This window comes from Mycteria americana, chromosome 17 (assembly GCF_035582795.1).
Source record: "Mycteria americana isolate JAX WOST 10 ecotype Jacksonville Zoo and Gardens chromosome 17, USCA_MyAme_1.0, whole genome shotgun sequence".
Lineage (NCBI taxonomy): Eukaryota > Metazoa > Chordata > Aves > Ciconiiformes > Ciconiidae > Mycteria > Mycteria americana.
This window is the reverse complement of record NC_134381.1, coordinates 1508112-1523099: the sequence shown is the minus strand read 5'-3', so window position 1 is coordinate 1523099 and position 14988 is coordinate 1508112. Positions and strand designations below refer to the sequence as shown.

Sequence of the window (14988 nt, the reverse complement as noted above, 5' to 3'; positions counted from 1 at the left end):
AGCAGCAGGCGGGTGCGGTGCCCCGGCCACCGCGCAGCCCCTGGGGTGGGAGCAGCCCTCTGCCCCCAGCGCCAGCGTTTTGCAATCTTTGCGGAAACTGGTAACACATGTTGTTTATCAGGGACTTATGTAAGGGACCGCCACGTGACTCGCCCGAAGCCAGCCCCTGTCCCCGCTGCCCACGTGCGGGGCAGTTGTGTCCGGCCGCTGCTCGCGGACCCCCCAGGCTGCCCGGTTGAACCTGGCAGAGTTGGGGTGTTACGGATCTGGCTCACTTTCTGCCCTGCACCTACCTGCGCCCCAGAAGTGGCTGCACTGTGGTGGAGCCGTGGCAGGGCGATGGGAGGCGAGGGGAGAGCCCTGCCCTCCCGCCCTGGAGAGCTGGGCTGGTCCCGGCTCAGCCCAGCCCGCGTTTATCTGGTGTGAACCCATTTCTGGGGTGCAGACGCCCGGGTTGTGCCTCAGGGTCTGTGTCCAGGCACCACTGATCCACAGCCCAGGCACCTCCATCCTGCCCGTGCCCCCCAGCCCCGGCAGTGGGGTCAGCGTGCCCCACGCTGCCGCCGGTGCCCCCGTGTGCCCCCACGTGCCCCATTCTCTGGAGCTTGCACCCAGCTTTGCTGCCCAGATCCTTGGGCTGGCCCCCAGCTTTGCCACCCCCAGGAGAGCCGGGAGAGCGGGCACCTCCTGGGCACCCCCTCCTGCCGCCTGGGCAGGGCAGAGAGCCAGGGACACCCGGGCAGCGGGGGGGCTTTGTGTCCCTGCCCCAGCGCAGGACTACAGTGACACCCACGGGTGCTCCATGCCTCTGATGCCCGATGGAGAGAGCTCCTCCTGGCACCGCGCACCCCGAGGGTGGGCTCAGACAGGGGCTGAGCCCCCAGCCCAGTGTGTAGGGGAGCCCCAGCCGGGCTCTCGTGATGCTCGGTCCTGCCCGGCTCAGCTTTTGTTTTGTTTTAATAAATCCGCGGAGCTGGGGCCGGCCCGGCCCCTGGCGCGTGGTGTGCCGGGCTCGCAGCTCGGTGCAGGGAAGGGAATGTGCTGGGGTGGGCGGGCAGGGTGGGCTGCCAGAGGAAAAAAACAGCTGTTGTGAAAACACGCTCCTTACGTAAAGTGCCTTGGCAAGGCCGTGCCGCGGGGAGAGCCGCCGGAGTTGATGCTCTGCCCAGTGTGGCCAGCCCTGCCCAAACCGTGCCAGACCCATGGGTGCTGCTGACACCCAGTGTTCACTCCTGCGGGTGCTCAGGGTGTCCCCAAATTAAGGGGGGGCAGCTCAGCACATGCTGGTGACCCCAAACCAAGGCAGAGGACGTCTCCCAGCCCCGCTTGGCGAAGGGTGCAGGGTGGCATGGGGAGGGGATAAAGCACTGGGGGCCCGTCTGGCTGCGTGCTGGTCCCCAGGCAGCTGGGCACTGGGGCTGCCCAGGGCTGGGGTCTGGCTCCCCTCCAACACGCCCAGCCCCCCAGCTCGCCGTTGGGGTGCACTGGAGCTGCACCTTGGTGAGACACAGCCCGGCGGGTGACGGGGCCAGCCGAGATGCTTCTCTGGGTGATGCAGGGACTTGCGTCAGGGCACGGCGGGAGGTCCTGAAGGTGCCCACGAGTCCCATGGGTTGGATCAGGACCCAGCAGGCACTTGACGTTCTCTCTACCTTGCTTGGGCCCCTCTCTGAGCCTGAGTGAGGCCACCCTGCAAGGACAGGGCAGCCAGCAAGCCCTGGCCCCGGTCCTGGCCCCCTGCCCCAGCTGCCCACACCGGCCCCGGGGCTCTGCAAGCGCTGGGGGCAGGGACAGCCGCCGCGCTGGCTTCAAGCTGTATTTTTGCTGCGGAGCAGTTTGGCACCCCGAAGCAAACATGTCATATCAACAGGAGGGAAACATTTGCAGGTTCCCCCGCCTGCCCTTTGGCTTCGGCGCTCGCCCCTGCTCTTGCTTGCATAACAGCATGGTGGGGAGGCAGGGCTGGCCCCCCCGGGGCCACCGCACAGCCTGCCCATAAATAGGGGCTTGCCTGACTCTCCGACACTGCAGCGCTCTGCCTGCTCCTCTGCTCGGCTCAGCTCGGCTCGGCGGGAGACATGCACACCACGCTGCTCGGCGTCCTGGGGCTGGCCCTGCTCGGGGCACTGCACGCGCAGGACAGCGTTCCCGTGCAAACCGACTTCCAGCAGGACAAGGTGACCCAGCCTGGCCAGCATGACCTGCATGGGGTTCGGGATGTTTTGGGGGATCCTCACCCTGGAAATGTGTGGAGATGGTGTTGCAGGTGGATTTGGGGCCAAGCTGGCCCTGGCAGTGGGAGGGGCAGGGCGGCCGGTGCACCCGCAGCCCCCTGTCCCTGGGGAGCCCCCAGAGCCTGGGTTCAGTGGCTCCAGGGGGGATGCAGGATCCAGGCTCCAGCCTGTGGGGCAGGACCGAGTAGGTGTGGGGCTGGGCTGTCTCCTGTGCCGTGGTGTGGGTGTAGAAGCACAGGGATGTTATAGGGGGGACTGAGAAAAGCAAGCTCAGTCTGACAGGCAGCACGGAGATGGGCCATGGACCCCCCCCTCCCTAACATGGACCCCATCCGGCCCCAACACAGGGTCCCAAAAAAATCAAGGGCTGCTGTGCTGGGGGATCCCATGCACCCCTCTGCCCTCCCAGCCCCCAGGTGCTGGCATGCTCAGAGTGCTTGCACTCCCCTTCCTCTCCCCATGATGGGCAGGACCCAGAGCAGGACAGCCCCAGCCCAGCTGCATGCTGGGGTCCCGGCCCCACAGCCCTGGGGTCCCACCGAGCAGGGGCAGGGACCATGCTCCCTGCTCCTCCAGGGAGCCCCGGGGGGGTCCTGGGGGACACAGCCACCCCAGGGAGGTGATGGGGATGGAGGCACGTCCTGCAAGGCTGGGGGATGGCACGTCCTGCCAGGGTGGTCCCAGCACAGCCCATCTCCCCAAGGCTGACAGCTCCCTTCCGGGTGCACTGAGCCGGTGGCCCCGGGCACCAGGCTGGGATGAGCTGTGCTGGCGCTGGGGTCCTGACATGTCCCCAGACAGACGCAAATGGCATCCCAGAGCCAGGGGGTCCTGTCACCCCCTCCCCTCCTCGGGCTTGGGGCAAAGAGGAAGGAAACACCCCGAGTACCAGGCAGTGAAGGGCATGTCATAAACCAGGGCTCTCCTGGCCACCGGGTTTTGTGGATGCCAAGAGCAGTAGCAGCTCCCTGGGGGACGAGGATCGCGGGACGCTGTCCTGCTGAGGGGCGCAGGGTGGCAGGGGAGGGGGAGGTGGCCTGGGTGGGGGCTGTCGGGTGGCCGACGGGTGAGGCGGGGGTCTGTGCCAGGCTGGCGACTGAGCGGAGGTTGTGTGCAGCTCACAGGGAGATGGTACAGCATTGGCCTGGCCTCCAACTCCAACTGGTTCAAGGAGAAGAAGCACCTGATGAAGATGTGCACCACGGTCATCTCCACCACCGCAGACGGGAACCTGGATGTCACCTCCACCTACCCCAAGTATGGGCATGGGGAGGGGGTGGGTGAGCAGGGGGTGCTCCCCCGTCTCGGGCTGGGGTGGTGGGCGCTGGTGCCATGCCCGGGCCTGTGCGTGGGCTGGAGCATCCTCCCCGGCCCCTCTGACGTCCTTGTACTGTGCTCCCTAGGGGTGACCAGTGCGAGAAGAGGAACAGCCTTTACACCAAGACGGAGCAGCCAGGGCGGTTCAGCTACACCAGCCCACGTGAGTGCCCAGCTCCCAGCCCGTCCTCCTGCGGGGCAGCCCCTGACGTGCCCCCAGCTCCCAGCCTGGCCCCACTGTCTCCTGTCCCTGCTCCTGCCCTCGCCAGAGTGCCTCGGGGCTGGCTTGGTGCCCGGGGCTGAGCCGTGCCCTCCTCATCCCCCGCAGGCTGGGGCAGCAAGCACGACATCCGTGTGGTGGAGACCAACTACGAGGAGTACGCCTTGGTGGCCACCCAGATCTCCAAGAACACCGGCTCCTCCACCATGGTGCTGCTCTACAGTACGTCTGCCCTGGGACCCCCCTGCCGCCCACCGCCCAGGATCCCCTGGGACGTCCTTGGTGGGGGATCTCTCCCATGGGAGAAGGGCAGCAGCCTCTCCCAAGCTGGGGTGACCCACGGGACGGTTGGGTTGGGCCCTCCTTTGTGGGGACACTGGCCCTTGCTGGGCTGCCCACACCCGGGGGCAGCGTGACCCCTCGCTGGGGGGTGCAGGGGGGGCTGCCTCTCACCCTGCTCTCGGCTGCAGGCCGGACGAAGGATCTCAGTCCCGAGCGCCTGGAGAGGTTCACCCAGTTCTCCAGGGAGCAGGGCCTGACGGACGAAGAGATCCTCATCCTGCCTCGGACGGGTGAGAGCAGCCGGTGGGAGAGGCTGGAGGGGCAGGGGGGTATTGGGGAGAAGGGGGTGAGGTACCCCGGAGGGCTGAGAAGGAGGACACCCTCCTGCCTTCTCCCTGCCTCCCTGCGGGGCTGGCACGGGGACAGCCATGGGGTGCCGCTGGGCAGAGCCCCATGCAGGGTCCCTCGGGGGGGGTCAGCAGTCCCCCAGCCGCTGGAGGAGCTGATCTCCGCTTTTCTTCCTCCTGCAGACAAATGCATGGCAGATGCTGCCTAGGTGAGTCCTGCCTTCGCTGGGGCTCAGACCAGCCCTGCCGGGGGGTACAGGGGGTACTCAGAGCCACTCCACCCTGCAGAGCCCCCATCCCCTTCCCAGCCCCCCCAGGCTGCTCCTGTCGCTGGGGTCCCCCTTACCCCTGGCGGGGATCCCCCACCCCGTCCCCATGGGGTGGCTCTTTTGTTGCCCTGGGCCCTGGGTGGCGGGTGCCCACCCACTCAGCGCAGGGCCGGCAGGGCCGATGTCCCCCCATGTCCTCCACTATCTCCCCTAGCTCAGCTGCGCTCGCCCCCCCTCCATCTCTTCCAGGCAGACCCGCCAGCTGCTGCCGGCCAGAGCCCCGAGAGCACCGTGAGCCGGTGGCTGCCCCGTCCCCAGCGCACCCCCACCGCAGCAGCCTTCGCTCCCTGGCTTCGCACCCCGCACCTGTACCCCCATCCCCATTAAAGCCCATATAAAACCAGCTCCCCCGCCCTTGTCTGCTGGGTCGTCGCAGGGCAAGCCCCAATGGGGCAATGGGGAGGGGGAAGCACGGCTGGTGGCGGTGGGCTGGGTTGGGGCTGGCGCCGGGGATCAGGGCTGATCCCAACTCCTGGCTGTGGGGCCGCCGGGATGGGACCCGGTGGGCGCTTGCAACCCCACACCACAGTGCTGCCTGGCCACCAAACCTGCCCCGTCCAGGGAGAAGGAGCGCCCAGGGCTGGGACCCACTGGGGGGACCCACTCTGCCCCCTCAGGCACCCTGGGCTACCCCAGCCTCTCTGCCTCAGTTTCCCTGCTGGAGAGCGGGCTGGCAGCGTGGGGATGGGGCAATGGGTGATCGCAGGGGGGGTCTCCAAACATGTGGGGGCAGGATGGACGTGAACCAGAGCGACGGCTGTGAGTGTTGGATGTGGCTCAGCCCCGGCCACCCGCCTGCTCTCCATGCCATGAGCCCAGACTCTCTCTGGGGGCACGGTCTGTGCCAGCAGCCTGGGAAGCCTGAACCCCTTCTGGGGGCACTGGGCTGCAGCTCAACCCCAGGCTAAAACACCGGCCCAACCATCCTCCTCCTTGAGGCAGGATTCATCCCGGCACTGCCAGACCCTGGGGCCAGTGGGCAACAGCCAAGAGTGGGGCACTGGGGGGCACCCTCATCCCCCTCCCCAGACACAGCACCAGGCACAGGGCATCGCCTGGTCCCCGACATGCTCCGCGCTGGGTCTCACACAAGGCTGCATTCATTTGGGACCGGGCAATTAGAGTGGGAAGGAGCCAACACTGTCACCTAACACGGGTACAAGTTATCCCTGCTCTTGTGTAACCTGTTGCATAAAGCGGGGGTGGGCAGGGGATGCTGCCAGTGGCGGGGGCTATAAAGGTGGGTGTGGGAAGAGGCAAGTCCATCCAGCTTCTCCTGCCCGCATCCAGCCCCCGGAGCAAGGATGACGGCGGCGCTGCCCAGCCTGGCGCTGGCCCTGCTCTGCCTGCTGCGGGCAGGGGCCGAGGTCCCCGTGCAGCCGGGCTTCGATGCCGAGAAGGTAACGGCACAGGGTGCCCACCTGGCCGGTCCTGCCTGGGCTGGAGGGGCTGGCTGGGGCAGGGTGCCCGTGCTGCATCCCCAGGCATGGCCAGGCATGGCCAGGCACCCCCAGGCACCCCCTGGTCCCAGCACCAGGGCAGCTGCCAGGAAGGTGTGGATGCCTGTGCAAAATCAGGTTACTCCCGGCCAGCTCCTGCCCGCTGTGGCCAGACCCAGCAGTGGCCCCGCTGCAGGGACACGAACACCCAGGGTTGTGGTGCCCATGAGCGTCCAGCACTGCCCCAGGGAACGTGGGCCAGATGCTGCACCCACCCTCCTGGCACGGGGCAGGGCAGGGTGTTCTGCACGCAGGCGGGTGGCAGGTCCCCGTGTTAGGCCGGCTGGTCCCCACAGAGGGTGGCAGTTTCCCCACTGGAGGCTGGCAGGCTCCTGCAATGGGCTGTCAAGGTCCCTCTGGCAGGTGGCAGGTCCTCGTGGCTTTGCCAAACCCCACTGGTGATGTCCTGCTGCAGTTTGCAGGGACGTGGCACGTTGCAGCTGCCGTTTCCAACTGCCCCGAGTTCCTGAAGATGAAGAACGGGATGAAGTCATCCATCGCCACCATCAGCTTCACACCAGAGGGCGACCTGGCTATGAAGCTTGTCTGGCCCCTGTGAGTACCCATCCCGCTCGCCGTGTCCCTCTTGGGCCAGGGGACTCCCCTCCCCACCAAGGCAGCTGGGTGAGGAGCATCCTCCCACAGACCCGCTGCCTGCGGTGCCCGGTCCTGCCTGCGCCCTGGCACGTCCCCCGGGCAGGCTGGGCTCCCCCCTGCCCCGCCACCCTGCTGCCCTCCCACGTGCTGTCCACCATTTGGCGTTTCCATTTTCCCTTTCCAGGCTGGACAAATGCCAAAAGTTTGAGCTGCTCTTCCAGCGAAGCGGGCAGGCAGGGCACTACATGGGTACGTGTGGACGGGGGGGACCAGAGCCGCGGACACCCTGAAATGGAGGGTGGGCGTCACCGGTCCCCCGTGCCCGGGGAGCAGCAGGAGGGGGGTTTGCCCCCTCTGCCTCCATTGCTTGGCGAGAGGTCGTGCTGTGGGGGGGCACCCAGCTCTGCTGGATCACACAGGGGTTCCCTTCTCATACCCCCTCAGGCAAATTTGGGGCTCAGGCCTTGAGCCGTGAGCCCTGGCAGGGGCCGCAGAGGTGCCCGGACTGTGCCATGTTGCCCAGCTCGGCACCATCTGGGGTCCTTTAGCAGCACAAGAGAAGAGGGAGCTGCGTGTGATGGAGACGGACTATGGCCACTACGCCATCGTGCATGAGCTCCAGCAGAGTGGGCAGGAGTCCAGGACTGCGCTGCAGCTCCTCAGTGGGTATTCAGCGTGGAGACGGGCACCCATGGCTCCCCAGGGCGGGAGACAGGCACTGGGGGGGGACAGTGGCTGGGCTCCCCACTGCTGCCACTGGCCACCACTTTGGCACCCAACATGGTGGCACCCAGGCACACCCAGGGAATTCATTTTGGGGTGAATGAAACCTTGCACCAAAAATATTCCCGGTTTATTGCAGTTTGAATCAAAGACCCCTGCAGTGTGCCAGTCCAGCTGTGGACCCCCAGCCCCACCAGCTGCCCCATATTACCCCAGGTGGGTGGGTCGCCCATCCCAAGGGGCTTGTGCCCCTTTGCCGCCAGCCCAGGGCAGCCGTGGGATGCCCGGTGTCCACCCTGCACCTTCATGGCTTCGCCTTTGCCCTTCCCTGGGGTCCCATCACTGCCCTGCGGGAGCCAGACCCCCGGCGTGGGGCTCGCTGCCGGGTCCCCCCGCACTCACCAGCCGCCGCTTTGGGTGTCTGGCTGCAGCGAGGGAGCAGGACGCGAGCCCCCAGCTCCTGCAGAAGTTTGAAGAGCTCATCCCCACCACGGGCCTGACCAAGGACATGCTGGCTGTCCTGCCCAAGTCGGGTGAGTGCCAGGAAGGTGCGGAGTGGCACGCACAGCCCCTCTGCATGGGGATGATGTATGGGGGCTCAGGGCACTGCCCGTGGCATGCTCACCCCTCTCTGCTTTTCAACAGATCAGTGCACCAAGGCCATCAGGTGAGTGTGGCCGGGGGAAGCTGGGTCTCCCTCCCAGCATGGCCTGGGCTGAGCAGGGACTCGCAGCCCCCCGGGGAGCCCCCCGCCTCGGGGCTCTGCGTCACATCGGCTTTCCCCTGCTCTAATGGCTCGTCTGTCTGTCCTGCCTCCCTGCAGCTGAAGGGAGCTCCCCGGCCAGGCTCTGCCGGACCTGCTGCCCCGTGCCAGACTCACACCTCACCTTCCTAAATAAATAGGTGCAGAAGCTGCCCCAGAGCTCGGTGCTTTTGTTGGTGGGAGCAGGGGTGCTGCCAGGGTCCCCAGGCACCCTGAGCCCAGCAGTCCTGGATCCAACCCTTCCTGTCAGCACCTGGGGTGTTGGGGGGCTCCTTTGCTGCGTTGTTTGCTGCGCCCAGCATGGGGAGGATGGGGAGCAAAGGATGGGGAAGGTGCAGTGCGGCAGCCGCTGGGGACGCAGGCAGGGGAGAATCGAGCTGGCATGAACAGGGGTTCACGCAGCTCGGCTGGGTGGGCAGCAGGTCTGGGCAGGCAGGGTTAAGCAGTCAAGCTTCCCAGCCCTGCCTGCACAGGCTCTGGGTCCCAGCAGGCAGCTCATCCCCAGGACACCCCGCTCCCTGCTCAGCCCCCACCCCCAGGGCCACCCAGGCAGGAGTGGGGCTGCACCGTGGCTGCCCAGGGTAAATGCACGGCAGGACTGCGACCCCCACGCCTGTCTCCCGGCCCCCTTGGTGCCCCCATCTGCCCACTGACCAAGGTAGGACCATGCTGCAATGAGCCCCAAGGGCAGCCAGTGCCCTTCCTCCATCCCCTTCCACCTCCTGTGGAGCGGAGGCAGCCCCTGGTCCCCGCCACTGTCCCCGGCCCCAGAGCAAGGGCCCCTCGGTGCCCAGCCAGGCATGGGGCTGCAAGGAAACAGCACAGACCCTTTCAGGACTGTGACCCCAGGAGCCTGCCAGAGCCAGAGCCAGGGCTCAGGGGACAGGGGACAACACACCCTGGGAAGGAGGGGACACACTCCCACAGTGACAGGAACTCCACCCTCTGCCTGCCCTGCTCCGGGTGCACCCCGCTTTGCAGACCCTGAGTGCCCCAGAGCGGGTGGGTGAGCCTGCGTGGGCACCACGGGGCCAGGTCACGCCGGCGGCATGCGGGCACCTGGGTTTGGGCTCCATCCCAGCAGCAGCCTCGGGGCAGATGCCAGCCTGGCCAGAGGGACGAGTCACCGAGCCCCTTCGTGACAGGTCACTGCGTGATGGTGCCGTCATGGCCCATGCCGGGAAGGACCTCCCCGCTCCTCCCAGCAGCCCTCTGGCAGCCAGCTGGGAAACAAAAGCTCTTTTTGTTCTTTCACAAGTGACTAAAGAAACCGAGAAAATCCTAAATTTCAGCGCTGGTGCAACAGGTCCTGCAACCCTGCTTCTCAGCCCCTTCCCGGGGCTTGCAGGCAGTTCCCTTCTTCCGCAAGACAGGAGGCTGTTTACCCTGGGGTGACTTCAGCCCTTCGAAACCACCACCTTGCTCAAGCCAACAGCGTTATCTGTGCAGCTCGGCACGCAGCAGCGCCGGGGTGGGTGGAGGGAGGGAGAGCACGGTGCTATAAAGCCAGCAGCCCTGGCACCGCTCTCCATCCTGCTGGCGAAGCCGGAGGAGGCTGCGGCGAGATGAGGACTGCGGGGCTGAGCCTGGGGCTGGCCCTGCTCTGCTTGCTGCGTGCAGAGGCTGAGGGCCTTGGGGCCTTGGGGCTGGACAAGAGCAAGGTGATCCGCAGCATCTCGGGGAAGGGAAGGTGGGAGTGTGGCCTCCAGTCACCAAGGTGGGGACTGGAGAGGTGTTTTGGTACTGGGGACAGCTGGGGACACCACAGCCACCACTGGCCTCGCTGTCACACCTAGGTGAGGGCAGCTCCAGCGCAGGTGCCCCAGCGGGGATTTCGGTGCCCGGAAAGGATGCGGGTGTCCCATGGCCTGAGGGTGTCCTGGCTTGGTCCCCAGGGAGGGGACAACCCCTCCCTGCTCCTCTGGACTCACAGCCTGCCCTTGCTGCCAGATTGCAGGGAAATGGCACATCATTGCCCTGGCCTCTGACTCCGAGAGCTACCTCCAAAAGAAGGACGAGCTGAAGATGGCGATGGCCTCCATCACGGTCCTGGGGGAGGGTGACCTGAAGGTCTCCTTTGCCATTCCCACGTAAGTACCGAGCGCTTTTCTCCATGGGCTTCACTGACCAGCCCCCTCCCTGGACCTTCACTGGTGGGTCTCCACCTGGGTGCCTCCACCCAGCACCCACCAAAGACCTGGGCAGGGTGTGAGGCAGGACCATCAGCCCTGTGGTTTAAAACAGGGGCTCGGGAGAGCTGCATCGTGGGGACCCCTTCTTCAGGGGAGGCCAGGCAGGCTCAGGGCAGCACCAGCCAGGAGCAGTCCCACCACAGAGGCTGAGACTCTCTGCTGTTCCCAGCAGGGATGCAGCAGGGTGATAAGGGACCCTATCATTAAAGCTTTCCCAGCAGGACCAGCCTCATCCCAGAAGCTCAGAGCATGAGCAAGGGAACAGCTGTGTGACCCCATGGGATGGTCCTTGGGTGCCAGTGCCCTGCCCTGCTGACCCAGGCACCCATTGCTCCAAGGGTGGCATCTGTCCCCCCCTGGCCTGGCCACACCATCCCATCCCTGAACAGCAAGTCCCACGTTTGGTGTCACGACCCCGGAGCCAGCCTCTGCAGGGGAGGGGAGGGAGGGTCACGTCACCCCACCCAGAGCATCCTTCGCTGTTTTGCAGCCCGGAGGGATGTAAGAAATCGGAGGCGATCTACAGGCAAACAGGCACCCCTGGTGAATACTACAGCTCTGGTGAGTGGGGGGAGCCTGGCCGCTGGGATGGGGTGGAGGGGCTTCCCATCATCCCTGTCTGAAGCAGCAGGTTGTCCCGGGGTACCTGGCCCTCAGGGGTGCCTGCCTGCCTCTCCTGAGGTCCTGGGTGGGGCATCCCTCTGCGGCTGGTTGCCAGCTGCACCCCGGGGTTGGTCCATGCCAGGGCTGGTGTCCCACCAGTGTGGTGGACCCCCCGCTCCCTCCGTCTGGGAAGCTGCTCTGGGATAAGACACGTTCAGACCAAGTTTAAACCCTGGGGAAAAGCAGGTTCGTTCTGCAAAGGGGCTGTGGATGGATGTTCCCACGGGATGAAGCAAGAGTGGTTTCCCACCATCCCAAGCGCAGGTGTTAGTCTAACACTGGCCAGGCTGCTCTGCTGGCTGCAGTGACCATCCCCAGACCCTCCTATGCTCACGTTCCAGTCCTTCTGCTCTGCTGTGGTCTGTGGGCTCCCCCAGGCTTTCAGAGGAGCCTTAGCAAGAGGAAAAACCAGGAGGGGGAAACACAGAAGACGGGCTGGGTGGGCCTGGCCCCTGGCATCCTGATTCACATTCTTGCAGCCCGTAGGCAGTGTGGGAGTTCTCAGGAGCAAGTAATTAATTTTTTGCTTTCCTCCACGTCCTTTTGCAGAGAGAGGCAATAAAACGGCGCAGGTGGTGGATACCGACGGCAAGACATATGCAATTATCTTTGCCTCCAGAGTGAAGGACGGGAAGACCTTGCACATGCTGAGGCTCTACAGTGCGTAGCCAGTGGCGGTCTGAGCGGGGGGAACAGCTGGGAGGTGTTGGGGTGCTGCGTGGTGTCCCGAGAGGCCAGGAGCCAGGGGGCCTGCGGGAGAGACCCCCTTCTCACCGCTGCCCTCCTGCCCTGGGCGGGGTGCAGGAGCGGGGCTGGGGCTGCTGCATGTCCCCTGCACGGCAGGGAAGGGGCAGAGGTTTAGGGCTGGCAGGGGAGGCTGGGGCTCAGGCTTCTGCACTGTGCTGGGAGTCCATGGCCTTGGGTAAGTCGCTTGGTGAAATGGGGTGAAAAGCGGGGCTCCTGCTGCAAGGGGGGCAGAAACAGTGGGGATGGGAACCAAGAGAGGAGCCACTGTGCTGGTGCCAGGACACCCGCTTTGTCTTGTCCCCTGGGAGGGGTGTCTCCTGTGCCTGGCCATCACCGCCCTCCAGGATCTCCACCACTGCCTCCAGCCTTCTCCCAGGGACCATCATCCATCCCATCCTTGCCTGGGCGCGCTCACCAGCTGCCCAGGAGAGGCAGGGACAGGCCACAGCCTGGAGCTAACTCGTGTCTTTGCCTTTAGGCAGAACCCGGCAGGCAAGCCCCAGAATCAGAGCGCTGTTCAAGAAGCTTGCGAGGGAGAAGAGCTTCACCGCCGAAATGATCAGGATGCTGCCCAGCCAGGGTGAGCACTGCCCAGCACCATGTCAGGCTGGCTCGGTCGATACGGGGAGCCAGGACACGCTGGCAGGGACCAGCTCAGCCCATCACCGCCACCACTTTGTGGTCTGAGCTGACAGGAGAAAGCGCTCTGGCTTGCCACATCGTGGCTTTCGCCTTGCTCGAGTTCATTCCTGGGTTGTCTATTTTGGGTGCTAAATGGGACTGGCCAGACCACAGCCCCAGACTCAGCCTTTCTCTTTATTTTCACAGAGGAATGCAGGCTCGATGAAGCGTAGGTGAGTTGCTGCAGTGCAACACGGTGTTTGCAATGTCCTCAGCTGGAAAATGTCCCCCCTGCCTTGGTGCCCCAGCAAGGGCCACCATGAACTCCTTGACTTAATCTGGGGGCCAAGTTGTTTGAACCTGTGCTGGAGCTCACACCCAGGTAGGACCATTCCCTCTGGAGCTGCTCTGCAGTGGGGACCCCCAGGGTGCAGCTGCCCGGCAGTGAGCAAGGATGCTTGAACCGAAACCACCAGTTCAGTGGAGAAACAGCTGCAGAGCTCATCCAGTCGTGAGGGCCGGGACACCGGCTCTTGCCAAAGGGACCCTGGGGTTGTGGACCGGCAAAACTGGCCAGAGATTGGGTTGGTGTCTCACCATGCAAGAACGTGGTTGTTGTTGGCCCACCCTGGCACGTGATTTCCCACCACACCAGTACACATTCAGTTGTAGGCATTAGCTAGAAATCCATTTCTGGGGATGGCTCACCCTACAGAGCTGGGGAGAACTGGAAAGAATGCACTGATCCTGATGGAGAGCTCTGTTGGCCTCCTCACCTCTAATACTTAGCCCACCTCTCCCGGCTGTTTTCTAGGAGGTGTGGGCTGGCTGGTGGATGCTTCTGCTGAGTGATGCAAGACCCACGCTCCAAAGCTCCAGGCTGCTGCTCCGCCATCCCTCTTCCGAGCTCAGAAGTCAAGGCTCTGACACATCTCCTGCTGCTCCAGTGCCCAGTCCCTCCTTTTTGCCAAATAAACAGAAACTCACCATGGAGCTTGGTTTAGCTGTCTGGGGAGAACCTGGGGTGCTTTGGTGTGTGGTCCCTTCTGTTGTCCTCCAGGGATCTGTGGATGGTGAACAGCCAGGGGTGATGCTGGGCTGAGCTCGCCTAAGCGAGGGCATTTTTGGAGCCCACCAGGATTTTCCGGGTGCCTCCCACAGGGCAGGACAATGGCCAGGCAGAGGTGAAGCAAGGGGTGCAGTGAGGCTGGAAATCCCGTGGGCATGAGGGACTGGGTGGAGAAAGGCCATGGGATTTGGCCACAGAAATTGAGGTTGGAGTTTGGAGGGCTGTGACCACCACCACCATTCAACTCACCTTCCCTCTACTCGCCCTGCTGCAATTGCAGTTCTCCGCTCCCCTGGAGCCCTGCTCATCCACCAGCTCAGACTGGGCCAAGGCAGGGGCAAGACTCAGCTTTAGGACCTCTCAGCCCTGCAGTGCTGCAGGGCTGGTGGAAGGTGGAAAGCGGAAGGTAGAAGGTGGGTGTCTGAATCCTCCAGACCCAAACCCAGAAAGCTGGTACAGGGCTGCACGTGGTCTCTGCCCCAGGCACCACTCAGAGAAAGACCCCACTGAAGTCAGATTATCTGGTGGTGGTGGACATCTGCCTCCAGAGACTGTCTTCCTTTGAGTTTATATTTCTGAAATCCCACTCCTTCCTTCTCTTCCTGCTCTGTTCAGCTCCTCAGATACACCCAGGAGAAACCACAGCCTACCCAGGGAAACCCATGTCCCCAGCGAAGCCCTAGCACCTCATGCATGCTCATCTCCAGGGCTCAGCCAGTGCTCGCAGGCACTGAGATAAGGCAGGGTGTGAGGCAGCTTGTGCCTCTCCTGGAAAAGGAAGTTCCTCCAAAATCCTCTCTGCTGGCCTTTCCACCCTGCCCATCCCTGGCCAGTAACCCAGGCATTCGTTTCAGCCTGGGATCTGCCTCGCTGCTGTGTGACGGTAGCAAGTACCCCAGGAAGGTGTCGTCCCAGCAGCTGAGTGCCTCGGGATGTCCCCAGGTGCTCCTTCTTCCTCCCAGGGACCGGGAAAATACATTTGGGAAACTGCCCCTCCTGATCTTGAGGATCACGAGAGCTGGACACATCTCGGCAGCGGCAGGGCAAGGGACTTCCCAACCCAGCGTCATCTCCACCCTCTTTGGAAGGAGCCCAGCATTTCCAGCAGGATTCCTCCCCGGCAGTTTGGACTGGAACAGTTCAGCATTTGCCGCACTCCCAAGAGCACCGGGCCCACACACAGCTTTGCCTCGAGGCTTGTTTTCGGTACATGTATTGATGCAGATGAAAACATCCTGCTGCCAGCAACGCCCTTCGCCAAGGGCTTTGTGTGACCGGGAGTCCCTGTGTCTCCACATTGTGTTCCAGCCAAATATTTCCTTCCTGCCGTGTGCAGGCATCACCCTGCCAGACAGTGGTGAGATCATTTCTCTTTGCCACCGGCA

At 64.3% G+C, this 14988-nt stretch overlaps 2 protein-coding genes across 2 annotated transcripts; both read left to right on the top strand.

Moving 5' to 3' along the window:
• Nucleotides 1–2051: 2051 nt before the first annotated feature.
• On the top strand, nucleotides 2052–4977 carry LOC142418206 (lipocalin-like). The gene is made up of 7 exons (XM_075519739.1): nucleotides 2052–2177; nucleotides 3352–3491; nucleotides 3638–3714; nucleotides 3880–3993; nucleotides 4242–4343; nucleotides 4584–4609; nucleotides 4919–4977. The coding sequence occupies exons 1-6, from the start codon at nucleotides 2079–2081 to the stop codon at nucleotides 4607–4609; spliced, it is 558 nt and encodes a 185-aa protein (XP_075375854.1). The 5' UTR covers nucleotides 2052–2078; the 3' UTR covers nucleotides 4919–4977.
• A 4855-nt stretch (nucleotides 4978–9832) lies between these two features.
• Nucleotides 9833–13525, top strand: LCNL1 (lipocalin like 1). The gene is made up of 7 exons (XM_075519610.1): nucleotides 9833–9972; nucleotides 10262–10401; nucleotides 10994–11064; nucleotides 11716–11826; nucleotides 12392–12493; nucleotides 12742–12767; nucleotides 13349–13525. Exons 1-6 carry the CDS (start codon nucleotides 9877–9879, stop codon nucleotides 12765–12767), a joined length of 546 nt encoding a protein of 181 aa, XP_075375725.1. The 5' UTR covers nucleotides 9833–9876; the 3' UTR covers nucleotides 13349–13525.
• Nucleotides 13526–14988: the final 1463 nt, after the last annotated feature.

Excerpts from the sequence above, each read along its gene's own strand:
- LOC142418206 (XM_075519739.1), top strand. The coding sequence starts at position 2,079 with ATGCACACCACGCTGCTCGGCGTCCTGGGGCTGGCCCTGCTCGGGGCA. Across the intron at positions 3,994-4,241 it reads CACCATGGTGCTGCTCTACA|GCCGGACGAAGGATCTCAGT; the intron begins GTACGTCTGCCC and ends TCTCGGCTGCAG. Across the intron at positions 4,344-4,583 it reads CCTCATCCTGCCTCGGACGG|ACAAATGCATGGCAGATGCT; the intron begins GTGAGAGCAGCC and ends TTCCTCCTGCAG.
- LCNL1 (XM_075519610.1), top strand. The coding sequence starts at position 9,877 with ATGAGGACTGCGGGGCTGAGCCTGGGGCTGGCCCTGCTCTGCTTGCTG. Across the intron at positions 10,402-10,993 it reads GTCTCCTTTGCCATTCCCAC|CCCGGAGGGATGTAAGAAAT; the intron begins GTAAGTACCGAG and ends GCTGTTTTGCAG. Across the intron at positions 12,494-12,741 it reads CAGGATGCTGCCCAGCCAGG|AGGAATGCAGGCTCGATGAA; the intron begins GTGAGCACTGCC and ends TTATTTTCACAG.